General features: G+C 36.4%; 1 protein-coding gene across 2 annotated transcripts; it reads right to left on the reverse strand.

Moving 5' to 3' along the window:
* Positions 1-403: 403 nt before the first annotated feature.
* Positions 404-16,152, reverse strand: LOC139139054 (synaptobrevin-A-like). Of its 2 annotated transcripts, XM_070707771.1 has the most exons (6): positions 16,059-16,152; positions 15,491-15,613; positions 4,798-4,958; positions 3,897-3,976; positions 2,978-3,041; positions 404-1,490 (listed from the first exon to the last, which is right to left on the reverse strand). In XM_070707771.1, coding segments are annotated over exons 2-6 (327 nt in total). In that variant the 5' UTR covers positions 15,493-15,613; positions 16,059-16,152; the 3' UTR covers positions 404-1,470. The 2 variants fall into 2 exon arrangements, with proteins under 2 accessions (XP_070563872.1, XP_070563863.1); XM_070707762.1 differs by lacking the exons at positions 15,491-15,613; positions 16,059-16,152 and adding an exon at positions 14,062-14,266.
* Positions 16,153-17,005: the final 853 nt, after the last annotated feature.

A 17,005-nucleotide genomic window follows, 5' to 3' on the forward strand; every position in this document is an offset into this window, starting at 1 on the left:
TATACTGTTATGTCGGAAAAACGGTGAAGTCAGCCATTTTCTTCAAAACAAAATTGTATTAATACTTATCATTAAATTAAGTGATTTACCATAGAGTTAAAGTTTACAGGCTATTTATCTCAGCTAGGATAGTACAAAGTTTAGTCAGACAGGCTGATGAGTGAGAAATCCTTTGCTTGTAGGCTTGAGGTTTATCCGTGCAGAATCCGATGACATATGGTCTCCATTAAGGTCATAAAGTTTGTACTCTAACGATTAAGCTAAGCTAAATTTGACATCCAATTTTTCCAATTCAATGTGTATTCCGTAATCTCACATATATTTTATCAACAAAGTAATTGTATTTCAGACATTCTATATACAGTTATGTGAAAAAAAAACCTCGTGAACTCAGCAGTTTTCCTTAAAAATAAAATTTATTCCAAACAGAAAATATAACTAGTCGCTAAGTCAAGGGATAAAATACAAACTTTAAAAGTCTACAAGCTACTTATCTCAGCTGGGACGAAAACTCTCCAGAATAGAGTCACACAGTGAGTCAAAGTGTACAGTTTTTTGACTTACTTGAAGACTTGAATGCAAGGTCCACGGTAGTGCAAAGTCTACGTCGAGCGTGGCAGTGAGATAAAGTTTTGAAAGCTGTACCGCTGGAGTTTCCAAAGTCCGGAAGTTAAACGTCTGTGACAGGATCCCAAAAATTGTCTGACTAAAAACCACGCTGCCCCAGTATTTATACGAATAATTATATAAGAAAACAAAGAGCAGTCCTGTGACTAATTTGAATGCCAAGGTCATGAAAGACAGTGACCCTAAGAATGTTCTAGTTCAATTGAACTCAAGAGTGTGAGGGGCTAAGATCTACATAACAAAATTTCATCAAAGTTATTGTTTTTAGTAACCTTGCATGCATTGTGAGGCGTGTACAACAAATCAAACTGAGAGACTTACATTTGTTTGTCAACAAAGGATAATATTTAGAAATCAAAATAATTTTAAAGTATGTATTGATATTCTCGAGGTATATTGCCCTTTCAGTACAGATTATCACATTGTCAATATCATACAAGTCCTGTGTAATGAACTGTTTGTGAACTTTTTGTAAACTTGCTTTTATCTGATGTGTCTCTTTCATCACACAATTCAAAATTTAGTCCTTACATGACAACGATTAGCCTGAAGTTTAACTCAAAGAGGAAAATACAAAAATGATATATACAAATACATAACGTATATTACATCATACCTTTTTAAGGATATACTAAATGGGAGTTCCCCAAAAGTGTTTATAAAATGATAAAAACTTGTATCACTGAAACCATTGGATCATAGAATTATGGGATACATGCTTTTTCATTCTCGGCAGATGTATCAAGTTATTAAAAAAACAACATTGTATTGCAAAGATGTCATTATCTCTAAGACTTGTCCGGATATAATGGTGTCATTTAATACACTCCCGCAATCACCATGCTACCACGGCTTTATCACAACTGAGAAAGGAAAAAAGATGTTGAGCAATTAGAAATATTACTTGTACGAATGTTTGGCATTCAAAGCCTTCAACTCTCCATTTTCAACACCAACATTTAAGTTGTACCTTTCGCAATAGCCTATTTTTTTGTAAAATACGAACGAAAGAGATGTTCCGGATTTCAGAGAATCGAGCTTTTAATAATAAGCCCCTTGTCATAGAACACTATCAAGCTCCAATTCAACACGTGTTTCTTCAACACGTAGTGCAGGTGATGTAGTGGATTCATTATGACGCCATGCAAATTTTACATTTTTACATTTTCTGCACGATTTGTAAGAAAACTAAAGCTATAATGCTACTTTAGAGAACGGATTTGTTATCAGAAAAAGAAAAACGACTGAAAAACAGTGCGTATTGCAAAATGTGAAAAATCCATTTGTACGGGTTTACAGTTTCCGATTTAATGTACACGTGTAAAACTAAAATAAAAACATGCAATCACTACTATAAGTGCACAAGAGTGGTTCAATAGTTCAAATGAGATCAGACTCCCCTTAACGAAAACATGGCAGTTGCATTTTATACACAAATCTGAGATGTTCTCAAACAATATGTATTTGTTGTTAGTTTAAGGTGGCGGTAAAGGCTAGAGCGTCAGTTATAAACTTCAATAAAACTATTATAATATAAAAGTAGTCAAAATTCTCTGTGGAATAAAAAAACTAGACATTTGGGGTCAAAGGCATTTCAGACTTATAGCCTGTTGAAACTTCTGAAAAACTGACCAAATAAGAGAAAGTTGGGGAGTCCTTAGTGTATTAACTATGGTAGAGGTCCCCTAGCTTTTCATAAGTGTTTGAAAAGGGAAAGTCATTATTTGCTGTTTTTCAGGAAAGTTTGACAAGGCAGTGCTTGCATTCAGAATGCATGACTGCTATTGTAGATGCATCTTTAGATTCTTTGAGTGTCAAAGAGGTGTCAAAAGTGAGATTAACCAAAAAATCACATTTTGAAATTTGAAAGAATTTGTTAATAATTTTTTGATATGTAAACCCATGTAAAATCAGAAAAACAAATTTTATTTACAAATCCTGCCGTACCCATCCTACAATTAATAGTGTCAACATATTTATAACTAATTTAGTAGTATTAAGTACAATCCAATTATTATTAAATTCAAATATGCAAAGCAATATGAAAAATTAAATTTTAATATTTACTTGTGTCATATTTCAAAACATGGCTGCAAATATACAATTTTTATAATCTTTGAAGAAAGTATTTAGTAAGGGAGTTATCCTGAAAATTTGAACTAAATATCTTGATTTTAACACTTGAAACTTGACATTAACTCTGAGAAAAAAATTGGTGCAAAACTAGCCTTTCCAGCCACCTTAAGTTGGCAATAATCATGAATATAGGTCGGTCCCCGATGCACACATTGCATTTACAGGTGGTTTAATTATCTAAGTAAACTACTTATGCCATCAGGAGAGTACTTACAGACAACAATCAAGACAACGACAAGAGCGATACTGATACCAATTATGATGAACATGCAGTACATCTGAAATGGAATTATATTTATATTTCAAGTAAGGAAATAGGGGTCTTTACAGAAGTTCTATACACAGGAATTAATTTGAATACTTCAAGAAAGCGCATTGATGGAAAATAACACTGGGTACACTAAAAATCAGTGTTGCATTCCCTGAAAGTTATCAAACTGAACAGTCGTAAGCACAAGGACTTCAAAAGTAAGCCTCAGTAATCAATACCTATTTGGTGTTTTTAAGCATACATCGCACCTGTATGTTAACCTTAATCATACATCGCGAAGGTTTGTGAAGATAGATTGATTACATGCCATGCATTAATTTTGGCACCTTTTTTGCTGTAGATCAAATTAGTTCGTGAAACCTAGTAATTCCATTTTAGGACATTTAGCCGCATTTATTTGTTACATAAATCACGCAGTGTATGTTTCTTCCAATGTACAAAGATTGGGCACATTCACTTCATCTATTCCTGATGCCAGACACTAGTAACGTCAACTATGCACATTTGAACAGGCTATCTTGGTAACATGATTTAAACGACTATAAATATGGAAATACAATTCTAAGAAGTTATCATCAAAGATAGTTACTTTGCAGTTCAACCTATTTAAGCTTTTCAGACAAAACCCCAAGTTCCAATTACCTTTAGGTTCAGCCTAAAGAAGCCTACAATATCTCAGTGAAAGAGGTGAAATCAACTGGTACTCACTAAAATTCGTTCACAAATTGATACAAAGCACTTCCTATGTCATAAGTTTTTTTTAAGATCAGTGGAGTTGACTGGCATTCAAAATTGCAATTATAATGAGTTTTTTATCTCTTAAGATAAGAAGTAAACAAAACCTTTCATTGGCAGTCGTTACCTTTACAGATTTGCAAAATAAGGTCCTCTTCACTCTCGCTGTAGTTTTTTTAAACTGCAGTGCAGAGGTTTCCAGATTCTCTAATTTGGAAAAATATATATACATTTTGTTTTTACGAACTTTTAGCCGTGCATTAAATCAGAATTATATCTTTCAGATACAGAAAAAGGGTGTACAATTGAAAAATACCGCTCTAATAGGCGGCCACATCATGCTCTGTGACTAAAGTAGTCGACGTAAATTCACAATATAACTAAGTAATGTGGAAGCATTTAGTATTTTTCACCAAACCGGAAAAATCTAAAGTGCAAACATTTTTTTAAATGAATCTCCAAATAACATATTAAAGATGATATGCTACACTGAGACTGATTAGTTGAAGTACAACGGAACAGATTGCTACGATAAGTGCTATCAACTAGGCAGAATGCTTTTGTGTTCCTGGATTTAACTTTACATCAATGGTAAACAGTTGCGCCATTCTACAAATTGGAGTATTCATGTCATGTTACCCTTTAATTCTTATCAATAATTGTCACTATAAGTGTACAATTTATAATGTGAGAGGTGCAATGTAATTAGCCAAAACTTTGAAGAGCATGTCTTTGTTTGTTTGTTTTCATCAAATAGAAAATTACAGAGTGAATTACAGAGAATCTGACAATACATATAATCTTATTCTTCGAGCTAAGACCACAATGAACTTACTTGAACGCATGCGTAATGAGCTACGATTAACTTGCAATTCGAACACTTCCACAAATTCCGTTGACTTTCTAGTTAATTCATTACACCCACTAAAACAGGCAGAATATCAAACTCAACAAAGATATTCAACAAAATGTAATTGTGTGAAATCGGATTGACTAAATATTTCTGATTCAGATACACATTTTTTTACCTGACATAATTTCCAACTTCTCTATATTTTCTCCCCTGTCCAGAATTTTATTTAGGTTTTCTTTCACAATGTCAGTGACCTCATCAACTTCATCCTGAAGTAGTTGAATTGTATGGGTCTGATTTTGATTGTAGGAGGAATTTCCCGCTGTGCGTGCTGCCCTATAAAACATTGCAAAATGTAAATGTGGTAAATTGATATGAAATTTAAAAGATGATTTCGATGGTGTGGATGACTATTCGTATTATACAATATCGATTTTCAATACATATAAACCAAAACCAGGGGTGACGTTATGTTTAAGTTGCCAATAGCAGCTGATGAAAGACATACAGTTACATGACTGAAATGGAGAGGTCACGAATATGCATAAGACGACTGCAATTCATGATAGATGACATGCAGAAAAATACCATAATATATTACTTTGTCACGTACAACAAATCAGATGAATTCGAGACATATAACAACTCAAAATAGCTAAGCGCGGAAAAAGCTCATATTCATTCACGGCACCAATAGGTCATACTTGTACGCACCAAAATATAGTTGTGTGGGCAGCTCACATTGTGGTTTATATGTGTTGCATATGAGCCGCGCTTGTGGATCATATATAATACCTCGATTTTGATCCCTATCACCTTTAGGGAGCGTTCAGTTATTATGGCCGGGGTGGGCCGGCAAATTCTATCTGTGCATTAGTCAAAATAAGTGAACCCCCTACCCATTGCACCAAAAAAAATGATGACCCCCTTTTAAGTTGACAAAAAATTCATGACCCCCCCCCCCCCAACATTGCCTGAGTTAAGCTGCAGAAACAAACACCTCGGGGTGGGGGTAGGGGATAGAATCCAAAAAAAAGTTCTCAGATATTTTCAAATGATCTGACCTTACAAACTCACAAAGTGTTAATGTTCAAATTTCCCCTTCTGATTTGCTATAAGTTTGAAATTACCCCTCAAAGGAATTGGAAAGAAATTACAGGTGGATGGCAATTTTTTTTGTGGAAGCGTGTGTGTACAAAATTTTGATATTTGGATTCAATTGATAATCAGCTGTTGATAATGTTGATTCACTGTACATGATAGTGTATGAAAACTGTGTAATAATTTTTCAATATAAAACTATATCTATGCATTTATAGATATTTGATAACTGACATAATTGTACTTAATTGGAATAGGGTTGTTGCAACTGGTATGTGGACAAAAAATTTGACTTAAGAATTTCACCAAAAATGTTCCTCCACTATACATGCGAGTCAATGATAAAATTGTGAATAATTTTTTTCGAATGAAAAACTTGCTATACTTGTGCATATACAGATGTCGAATAATTAACACAATTGTACTTGATTAGAATACGATGGTTAGAGGTGCATATTATGTGTACGAGAAATCTGATTTTGGAATTTCACTGAAAATGTTCATCCACTATACATGGGAGTCTATAAGGAAACTATAAATATTTTTTTTCTAATACAAAAATAGGTAAATCTGTGTATTTATGTACTCTTGATTATTAATATTAATGTACTTGATTAGACTAGGGTAGTAACAAATGGATGTGTTCACCAGAATTTGGATTTTGGAATTTCACCAAAAGGTAGATTCACTGTACATCGGAGTCTATGAAAAAACTATGAATTTTTTTTTACAATGCTAAACTCAATTAATTTGTGCTTTTATAGGTGTTTGATAATTGATATATACGGCTAGTTTTCAATCGGATTCGAACCCAAAACATACGGCATCAGTCGCCTATTTACTTGATTCAAATAGGGTATTTGAAAGTTCAGATGTTGACAACAATTAATATATTGGAATTTCACCTAAAAGAATTATTTAATTTTTCATGGTACTAGTAGTCTACAGGTGATTGTTAAATAATTTCCCTGACAAAACTTGCTATATCTCTAATATGTAAGTAATAGTGAGCTCCATTTACAATAAAGCGATTTCCAAGAACTTATTCCAGGCAAAGATGAGCACAGTCTTTTCCGATGTGTTGCTCTATTTGGATGTGCACTGGTCAGAAATGCATATGAAAATACAGATGGCAGTTTTCAGGATAGTGAGAAAGAATTAGAAACTAAACTGATTCATGAAATAAGAGCAACACTTGGACAACAACTCATGTCTTCAGGGTGTGTTAATTACTTTGAGTACACAATTCCTGTGAAAGAACAGGAAAGTCTGATCAGAATGGAGGATAATCAGTTTGATATAGAGTCACGTGCACTGCATGTTAAAACTGCAAAACAGCAGGTGACTTTGCTGAGATTGTCTGCCTGTCCTTTGTACTTAAGTGCCCTGTTCTTGTTTATGACAAGGAAAACAATTTAATACACATTTTTGGGTCAAAATACAAGGCAGTTCAGCCTTTCTGTGTCAAAAGACATACTTATGGTGGGTAAAGTCTGCTCTTGGTAAGTGAAAGAAATTTTGATGACTTTGACCTCATAGATATCAACACACCAGATGATATATTCCAGCCATGGTACACAACAAACATCAGAATACATGGCCCTGGCTGTTTGGATTGGAAAATGAAGGATGTGTTTGGTGTAAAACTGTTTCTAGCTGCAGAGTCGGACTCAGAGGCACCTAAACCAAAAAGAAGGAAAACAACATATTCTGATATTTAGTCTGTCAGTCTCCAGTCTGAAACTGATGGTCTCCTTCCAGAGGTCTGCATGTCCTCTGGTTTCCAAATTCAAACTGGTGTAAAATTGGAGGACTTTCAATTAAATTCAGTGGTAATTTCAGCATTGGAACACATTAAGAAAGAAAGTTTTCTGTACTGATTTCAAAAACATTATATTAAGGAATATGATAGTGATCTGTTGCTGCCAAACTTTAGGATATACCTTTCAAAACAAGGCAGTGAATTGCCAGAGAAATCAAATGTTGTATATTTAGGAGTTCTGAACGAGCCATGTGACAAGTTGGATACAGTCAAACATGTGGTTGAAAAATTACACACTATTTTTCAAATAGGAAAACATCTTAAGTATCTTGTTGTTGTGGGGGATGGCAAAACGTTTGAGTACCTTAATAAGGTAAAATATGAGTATGAAGACGAGTTACATTGGCTGTTAACTTTTTCGGGTGACCGGCATTTCCTAAAAAATACACAACCTGTGTTGTTTATATTGTATCTTGAGGTCGGGTTAAAGAGGTTGCCAAAGCTTCTCACACTGAGGGTGTTGTAAAATTCTCTGATACAATGTCAAAATTGTAAGAGATGTCTTTAATTTATATTGAACACATGGGAAGCACTCTATCGCTATCAAATAGATGCCTTTATGAAGTGTAAAGAATCAGTATCTGACACTTCACTCGATTATGAAAAGATCATTGAAAATGTATGGGAAACAACAGAAAAGTTGGAGAAACTACCTACTGAAAACAGTGATATAGAAAGCATACAATCATTAATAAAATCAATGCACAATACTGTATCAAATTTACATGGGGAATTCATGCAATTCATACACATAGAAGTCAAGAAGATTCAACTTTCAAATTTTGTCTGATTTTGTTCACCAACATGGCATGTCATATATCTGCATATATTTATTGGTGAGAAGTTCAGACTGGGATTTGAGAATGGTAGCACTGAAATCCCTGGATCCATTGTTTCATGCCTATGATCGCCCAATTTATCTTAGACTAATTCCCAAACATCTACGTGACTTACTAACAGTGCCAACCAGTGTGCTTTCACACTTGAAATCAGGGGGTTTCACTGCTAGCATAACTGGCTCGTCATGGAGGGAGATAGCTCTAGATGAAGCTCATGAGCCAATGATTAACCTGAGCGTTAAATCCACAGTCCACAAGCCTTCCCCTGAATTTCTTGACTCTATGGCAGTTTACCTCCCCACAGGGAATCTTGTCTACAAAATCTACAAAAAGAGTTACTGCCACCCGGTTTTGAATACAATCCTGTAAGGTACAGGGATGATCAGAAAAGTGTCAAGGAAAATAATGATGCCCTTTGTCGAAAATATTTGGCAAAAATTGTGACTAGCAGAGCATTTGATTTTTCATGTAATTCAAGGGGGGCGGTAAAACTATTCAGTGATGACTTGGCCACTGGTGCAACATTTGAAGATCTCACAACATTTTGTCAAGTAGGAGAGCAGTCTTTAAAAGACTATATACGCACACGTCTACTGGATGTACCCAGTACAGACCCTCCCATTTGCCGTCTTCAGTCTTCCAGATTCTCGTAGCTTCACATTGACGCAGGGCGTGGAGTGACTTGAGATGGTACATTTCGAGGACGTTGTTGTTGACGGCTCGGAGATGGCCGACGAAGTGAGTGTCCCAGGCGAACGATTCACAACAAAGGCACAAGTTAAAAGGAAAGTTCGTTCTAATGATGCTGACAAAAAATTAATAAATGCATGTATAAGACTTCAAATTGCACATTCCATCAAGCAAGGTGAACCAATATCTGAATTTTTACAATTTATTGCATTACCTAGAGCAATATGTGAGGCTGGTGGGTTTATGCACCACCAAGGCACATAATCAAATGCCACAAAAACAAACATGGAAGGATATTAGAAATCAAGCATTAATTAACCATGCCTTGAATCAAACTGGCAGCCCGACCTTGCTTTGCTAGAGGGTATGTTTATGATTCAGGGCGCACCTATAAGGAGCCATCACCTGAAATTAAAACACTATGCCGTGTATCGTATAAGAAGTGGATTATCCCACACCTTAGAAAGGAATGTACATCAGTGCATATTTTGTTTGATGACCCCAATGCAATGAGTGACCCCTACCAAGCCCTAAAGATATAGAGAGGGGTAGAAGGGATGGCAGCAAAATGTGCAAAATTTATGAGAACTTAACAATGGAATCAGATATTCCCAAAGAAAGTTGGATGGCATTCCCGGTTCAGAGGACCAATATACCAGTTTTGATTGAACTATTTCTGGGTTTGACCCAGAATGTAGTTACAGTTAGTGGCTTAGAAGGTGAGATGTGAGGTAAGGCTTTGTGGGTAACAACCAATACTGATCCAAATGATATAGCATGTTACCATGGGAACCACGAGGAAACTGATACAAGGCCATGGCATCATGATGTTGTTTCAGGTGCTAAAATATTCTGATATACTCACCTGACACTGATACATACCATATTTGGTTGCCTTACATGCTATCTTAATTATCATCAAGCCAGGTTTTTATTCAGCTACGTGCACATGCCAATGATAATTCCTTCGTTGACTTGAATAAACTGACTAATAGTTTATCTCATGATCCGGATTTAGTGCAAGTAGACACGAGCAACAGGGCAAAAATAATCCAGACTCTGTTCATAACATCTGGTTGTGATTTCATTTCATATTTTGTTGGCTATGGCAAAGCTTATTTCCTTAAAGTACTATTCCAGTATGCAGAATTCATAACTGGTGGGAAAGTTGCCCCCGGAACCCTTGCTGATGTTGACAGTTCTAACACGGATAAAGGGTTACTAACTTTCTACAGACTAACTGGAACGCTATACTTTCAAAAAACACTTCAGTCAATTTTCATCCGAGTATTCCACACCTTTTGATTTGTATAAAAACAATCAAAGCAGATAATTCGTCAGATGCATTACTTCAGGTGCACGAGACTTGGCTTTATAAAATCAGAAATACAATACAAGCGAGAGCACAGTATGAAGATGAATTACTGCTAAATAGTACTGCCCTTCAATTTCATTGGAAGCGTACATACTTCATTTCAGAAATATGGTCACAGGCCCATAAAAGTAACACTTTACTTCCCCCATACAATGATTCTGGGTACAACATTGAACATGGTAGGATTTTCCCTATATGGGATTCCCCAGAAAACATGTCATTGGTGGAAGAGCGTGTGTATTTCTTCACGAAGGGCTGCAGGTGCAAAAGTGGATTTAAAACCAAAATATGCAAAGTAAATTGGTCAGCAACTTGTGTAGACCAGGCTGTTCATGCATTAACTTCAAAACTGTAATACAACTGTCTTAGCAAGCCAGATAAATGCAAATCAGAATGAAGACACTGATTATATGATCTTTGAGGAAAACAGTATTCATGAAACAAATATTGTAATTGAGGTAGAAGATGGGGTACAAGTTGTACAACGTGTGGAGCGGTCTCAGTCAGAAAAATGTAATAACTTAGCCGGCTATTGAACCACTCTTTTTTGAGAGTGGGGTTAGCCGGCTATTGAACCACTCATTTTTGAGAGTGGGGATTTAGCCGAGCGGTTCTCTCTGTGGCCTCTCCGCTAGGCGACTGATGCCGTATGTTGTGGGTTCGAACCCGATTGAAAACTAGCCGTATTGTATATGATATAGCTGAACAAAGTCTACAAGAAATGGCTGATGATGACTAAGAAGGAAATGAAAATGAAATTGTCAGGGAAGACTGAACAACTGTGTTGAGAATATTTGATTTCAATGCCAAACAATTGATATAATTTTGTTTATAGATAGAAGTAAAATTGGATAAACTGAGACATTATAATAAACTTTCATTGCCATTACTTTAGTATGAAATAGACTAGTTATTGCTAATGCATTTAATGAATTTTTTCAATCCGTATTTACATCAGATGATGAAAGTATTGAGAACGAATTTCCACCATTTCATCCTAGGATTACAGACCAACTTTCAAATATATCATTAGGTTATCAGGACGTTTTACATGAGCTAAATAGTATTGATGTTAACAAAGCAGTAGGGCCAGATCTTCTGTCTGGTGTCATCCTGAAAGCATGTTCTCATGAACTTGATATTCCATTATGTATCATCTTCAACTGGTCTTTGCTTTTGGGAGTCTTTCCTCAAGCATTCAAAGTTGCAAATGTTACACCAGTCCATAAATCAGGTGACAAATCAAAGGTAGTTTACTACCGTCCAATATCGCTTTTGCCATTAGTATCTACAGTTTTTGAAAAAGTAGTTTATACTCGCCTGTTTTCCCATGTTAGGGAATTTATTTCAGAATCCCAACATGGATTTATGAAAGGTCGTTCAACTCAAACAAATTTAGTAAGTTATGTTGATTTTATTACAGATGCTATCGATCAGAAATTACAGGTTGACAGCATTTATACTGATTTCAGTAAGGCTTTCGATACTGTATCACATTCCTTATTGTCACATAAACTGAGCAGATATGGTTTCACCGGCAGTGTTTTGTCCTGGCTTACATCGTACCTCCATAACAGAACACAACGTGTAGTTATCAATGGTCACATGTCATCACCATGCGATGTCACGTCAGTTGTACCCCAAGGTTCATTAATTGGGCCACTTTTGTTCATTCTCTATGTCAACGACTTGCCAGACATTGTTCATTGCCATGGATCATCACTGTGCTAAATGTATGCTGACGACGCTAAAATTTTTCGCACAATTAGCACACAACGTGATTGTATTTACCTCCAAGCAGACATTGATAATGTTTATAAATGGTGCAATGCATGGAAATTAAAGCTTAATGTCGGGAAGTGCAGCATCATTACATTTACAAACAAAAAGAAACGGATCACCTACAATTACAGTATTGCTGGTGGGCCACTAGCCCGCGTTCATAGTGTTAAAGATCTTGATATTCTTCTTACCTCGGTCATGTGTTTTAAAACTCACATTGATAGTATTGTAAGAAAAGCTTTTAGAATGATGGGTTTTATTAAGCGTACATGCGCTAACTTTTCAAATATTTCTACTCTGAGGTCTTTGTATGTGAGCCATGTGAGAAGCCACCTAGAATACTGCAGTGTTATATGGTCTCCATGGCAAGTAACACAAATTGATAAAAGTGAACGAGTGCAGCAAATGTTTATTAAAGTTTTATGCTTTAAATCAAATCTGCAATATACTTCAGCAGGGTATTATTCTCTCAGTACCAGGTTTAAGCTTCCCCAACTGGTAAGAAGGCGTAAATTTTTAGATGGCACTTTTGTTTTCAAACTGGTCAATGCACACTATAATTGCTCGTCCATTTTGAACAAAATACCTTTTAACGTACCATGCAGACACCTGCGTAATAGCTACATTTTCCGCATCAGCGCCTCTAGAATTAATTTCAGGAAACACTCCAATTTTAAGATGTTTAAATACTATCAATGGAATTTTAAAAGATCATCCAAATATTGATTTAATTATTTCTACTTCCGCCTTTCGGCATGCGCTGCAGGGTGCATGTTTTTATTAGTTTCCTTGATTGTTGTTTTTAACTTTGTTTTAGTTATGATTGTGATGTCATTTTTTCATATTTTTGCGTATAGTTTTCTTTTTTATATGTCAAGTTTAATATATTTCTAAGGTGCCTGTAAATGGGCTTTACGCCCGTTGGTCTACGTATATAAATAGATAAATAAATAAATAAATGTTAGACACAAATCAGAATAATTGTTGTTATGAACAACGTCGGTCGGCGTGTACGCAAAACAAACAATTGTCGTAAATCACACGTACTCATTAAAAAGCATATACACTGGCAGAAATTCAAATTTAAGTAGTGGTTAGGTAAACAAACTAATCTACTGCGAAAACATCTAAATTCGACGCGAGACCTGTAAACCAGAGCGTCTGGATCGCACGTGAAAGACGCTAATAAGACGATGTAAACAGAAGTTGACCTTTGGCGGTCACATGATGTTCAACACTGTGTTAGTTACGTTCAGTATAAGGTATACTAGGTAGGCCTACCATATTTAGCACGAATAAACTTTGAACCTTAGTGATCATGTAGTTTTAGTACTGTTGTATCTCAAGGCCTCTATGACCTCTCCCAAAAGTTCAGAAGATACTAAACAATGACGCCATTTTGCTAAAATACATTACAAAGCGATGGTTCGAAAATTCACCTTAAAATGTATAAATGGCACGGCAACAGTATTCTATTTGATAAGGAATACATAGTTTCAATTTTTATGATATTTTTTTTCCTTCTAAACCGCAAACAATATTCTGAACCAGGCTTTCCAAACACGTTCACGGAGAGCAAAAAAGTACATCCACCATATTGTCATTTCCCGGAAGATTGAAAACGAGGCTCCAGAGCATAGTTACGTATGCAATTTTACGACCCAGGTTCTCGAGTGGTATTGCACTCCACTTATCAGCTTGTCATAGTTGTCAAGAATCGACTGCTGTGGTCGACGCAAAACAAACAAAATGGCTAATGTAGCGAGGGATAGCAACCATATACCGATTGCCCAGGGTCTGATATATACGAAAACAAACAGGTAACCTTACCTACTACTACTTCGGTAAAACGAATGCAGCACTAAAACAGAAATCAAAATAAACATATTTCCACAGGATTCTCTCTGGCAATATCAAAGCCTATATCGATGAAACACTGCCGGGCTTTGATCCGTCGACGTCGGCATTTTTTACATAGCGTAAGCACATTTCCACTGAAATTGCGTACGTCATTTTCATCATTTGTTACGACTGAACAAGGTGTGCCTTTTGAAAGAAGGGTAACTTGGTTGGAGCCTTTAAGGCTGATACCTCTACCCGCTATATTTGCTTTGACCAGCTTCAGTAAACATAGCTTGGACCGTACGATAAATTTGAATAACCGTGATGGGGACTTTCGTGATGGTTACGAATAGGGGTCAAACAGAGATCACACTGTTGAAACACATACGTTCTCTGACGAAAAAAGAACATGTTTTTCAATTTATTTTCAATTCACCTTTAATCGCCACATATTCACAGACATCGTATGCAAGATTTCATGACAATGAAGGCCAGAAACATGAGAAACATAGGTTTCTGGAAACAAACACGGCACGTTTGATCAGTAACGTGGCTTTTTCACATTTTTATTGACTTACGATCCTGCTTTTATGAGAGCGTCTTGTTTAAGGTGCGCGTTGTTATTTCAGCAATAGACTTGCAGGCTGGGCTAGTGCTGACTGTATATAAAATCGACTGTCGACAAGCCAAATACTTGTGTTGAGGGGGTAAAACTAGAAACTGTTGACACGCAAAAACATAAAATAGGTCATCGAAACTGCAGCTAGTGTTCCTATCATATGTCACCAACTATAATATTTTTTTAATAATATTTTTTACAGGCTGTTCAACAATGGATGTTCGATAAACAACTTATAGCTTGATAAAAAAAGATTATCGTATCTTCTTATTTTTGTGTTAAAACAAAAGTGCGAGGTCACAGGTCAAATAGACTCCCATAAAATGTCAAGTCATTAGACACGGTTTTAACTAATTCCTAAACCTGCTAATACGTAAACTCGATGGGTTACAAACGCAGATGAATAATAATGCATAACACTGATTTTGGGTAGGTAACGTAACAAAGACAATGCACATGACAAAACTCTTCGACATACGGCGAAACAGTTCGCGTTAGTTTTGCACCCTGTTTACTGGCAAGCCCAGAGCATTTTATCTCCATCCGCGACAAGAATCAGGTGCAGAGATATTAATTACTGGCATTTTTCTCTGTCAAAAATTGGTAAAATTTCCAAATTCTCGGGAAGTATGCCCACAAAATTTTGTTTCTTTTCCAATGACATCTCTTTTCACAACTAAAAACAGAAATGAACTAAAACAAAGCTCGGTAGCTAGCATTATGAATAATGCATTGGCCCAAAAGTTTTGCAGTTGGTCATTGTCACTTCTGATTATCCAACTTGGAAAAAATACTTACATATTGAAAGGTTCTGGAATGACGAGTATTATACTAAAGTTAATGATGATTGTCAATATGTCGAGTCTGTATCAACGTCCACTGAAGAACGGCACCACTTTGGCCCTGAAGCACCAGCCAAATCTGCAAGTAGGTAACAGGTCAAGTGATAAAAGCATTGATTTATTATTTGTGATAAAGAACTGACGTAAGCCATATCATTTAGTCTGTTTTCAGTCCCTTGTGCCTCGCCTGCTTATGACTGGTATAGTCTCTCGCACATACGAATAGGGGTTTCAATCGTAGCACCGAAGGCGCGAGTCGGGAATACCGATGCCATGACCGCGAGTGCCGAAGGTACACGTGAGTCACTGCTGCTGCGCCCTCGCTGACAACAGTGGAAGAAACTGTGTTCTAAAATAACGCAGAGGGAATGATTGAGAGGTGAAGCGGGGCATACGTCAGCCAGTCATGATGGATGTGGGGAATGACGAAGCATGCAGGTTCTTTGATGGCAGTCACGAATCTCGGACACCAGCAGTTGAAGTTAAGCATATAGGAACGACAAACAGAACACTGGAACACTGACCTCTCTAAGGACCATTCTCTAAAATGCATCTGACCCGTCACGCGGGAAAATTGCTCCAAAGTAAACGCGGAAAAATTGCCCCAAAGTAAACGCGGGAAAATTGCCCCAAAGTAAACGTGAGAAAATTGCTTTGCTCTGATTGGTCCTTAAGTATATACGTAAAGTAACCTGAATGGTCCATTTCACTCAAACGTGATTGGTCCGGATCTGGTTTTTGAATCAAGCTCAACATGTATTTCCAAAGTACATGTTATGTAGAGAATATATAGAGTCGCCCAGTCACGAAAAAGGAAACAACACCAACAAAACATGGTGACGGCGAAGCAACTTAACCATAGCGAAGCCTTGGAGAAACTTTGATATTGGCGCTTCGAAGACTTTCAGACAAGTTATTGATGGTCATATTGCTGGAAAAGATGTCTTCCTACAACGGCTCCACTACGGGCCAAAACTATTGACGTCGAAGTCAGACAGTGGAAATAGTGTGGCTTAGATCAGCGTGTGATCGAACCCCAGGGATTGGACCTAATTTTTTTACATCTTCATTATGCTCTAATGCATTTTGCAAACCAGACAATGTTAAAAGTTCCTCCTCATGTATCCAATTTATATCTTTGTGTTTCCTTACGCCAGATATTTCGATTTAAGGAGTATATCATAACATTCCTTAAGGTATATCTTTGCTTTGGAATCTGTAGCACTTTTGCCTAATAATAGATAAATGCTTGGCAGTATAAAGAAATAGGAGAGAACTACCACATTCTCCGAGATAGCATGCAAGGAGCAAGCAAAGAGCGGTATACGTTTCAGTCAAAAGTACTTGGTAAACTTCGATTTTCAGCAACACGAACCAAGCCAGTGAAATCATGGTGTCAGCAATACTAAAATAAACGTCCTAGTAGCCAGAAATCACTAAAGTCGACTTGAGAGCAATATACTTTAATGTT

This window comes from Ptychodera flava, chromosome 1, assembly GCF_041260155.1.
Source record: "Ptychodera flava strain L36383 chromosome 1, AS_Pfla_20210202, whole genome shotgun sequence".
Classification (NCBI taxonomy): domain Eukaryota; kingdom Metazoa; phylum Hemichordata; class Enteropneusta; family Ptychoderidae; genus Ptychodera; species Ptychodera flava.

Coding starts and splice junctions, on each gene's coding strand:
- LOC139139054 (XM_070707762.1), bottom strand. CDS start 14,117: ATGTTTATTTTGATTTCTGTTTTAGTGCTGCATTCGTTTTACCGAAGT. Junction 4,959..14,061: donor TTTTACCGAAGTAGTAGTAG/GTAAGGTTACCT, acceptor AATGTTTTATAG/GGCAGCACGCACAGCGGGAA. Junction 3,042..3,896: donor TATTTTGCAAATCTGTAAAG/GTAACGACTGCC, acceptor ATTCCATTTCAG/ATGTACTGCATGTTCATCAT.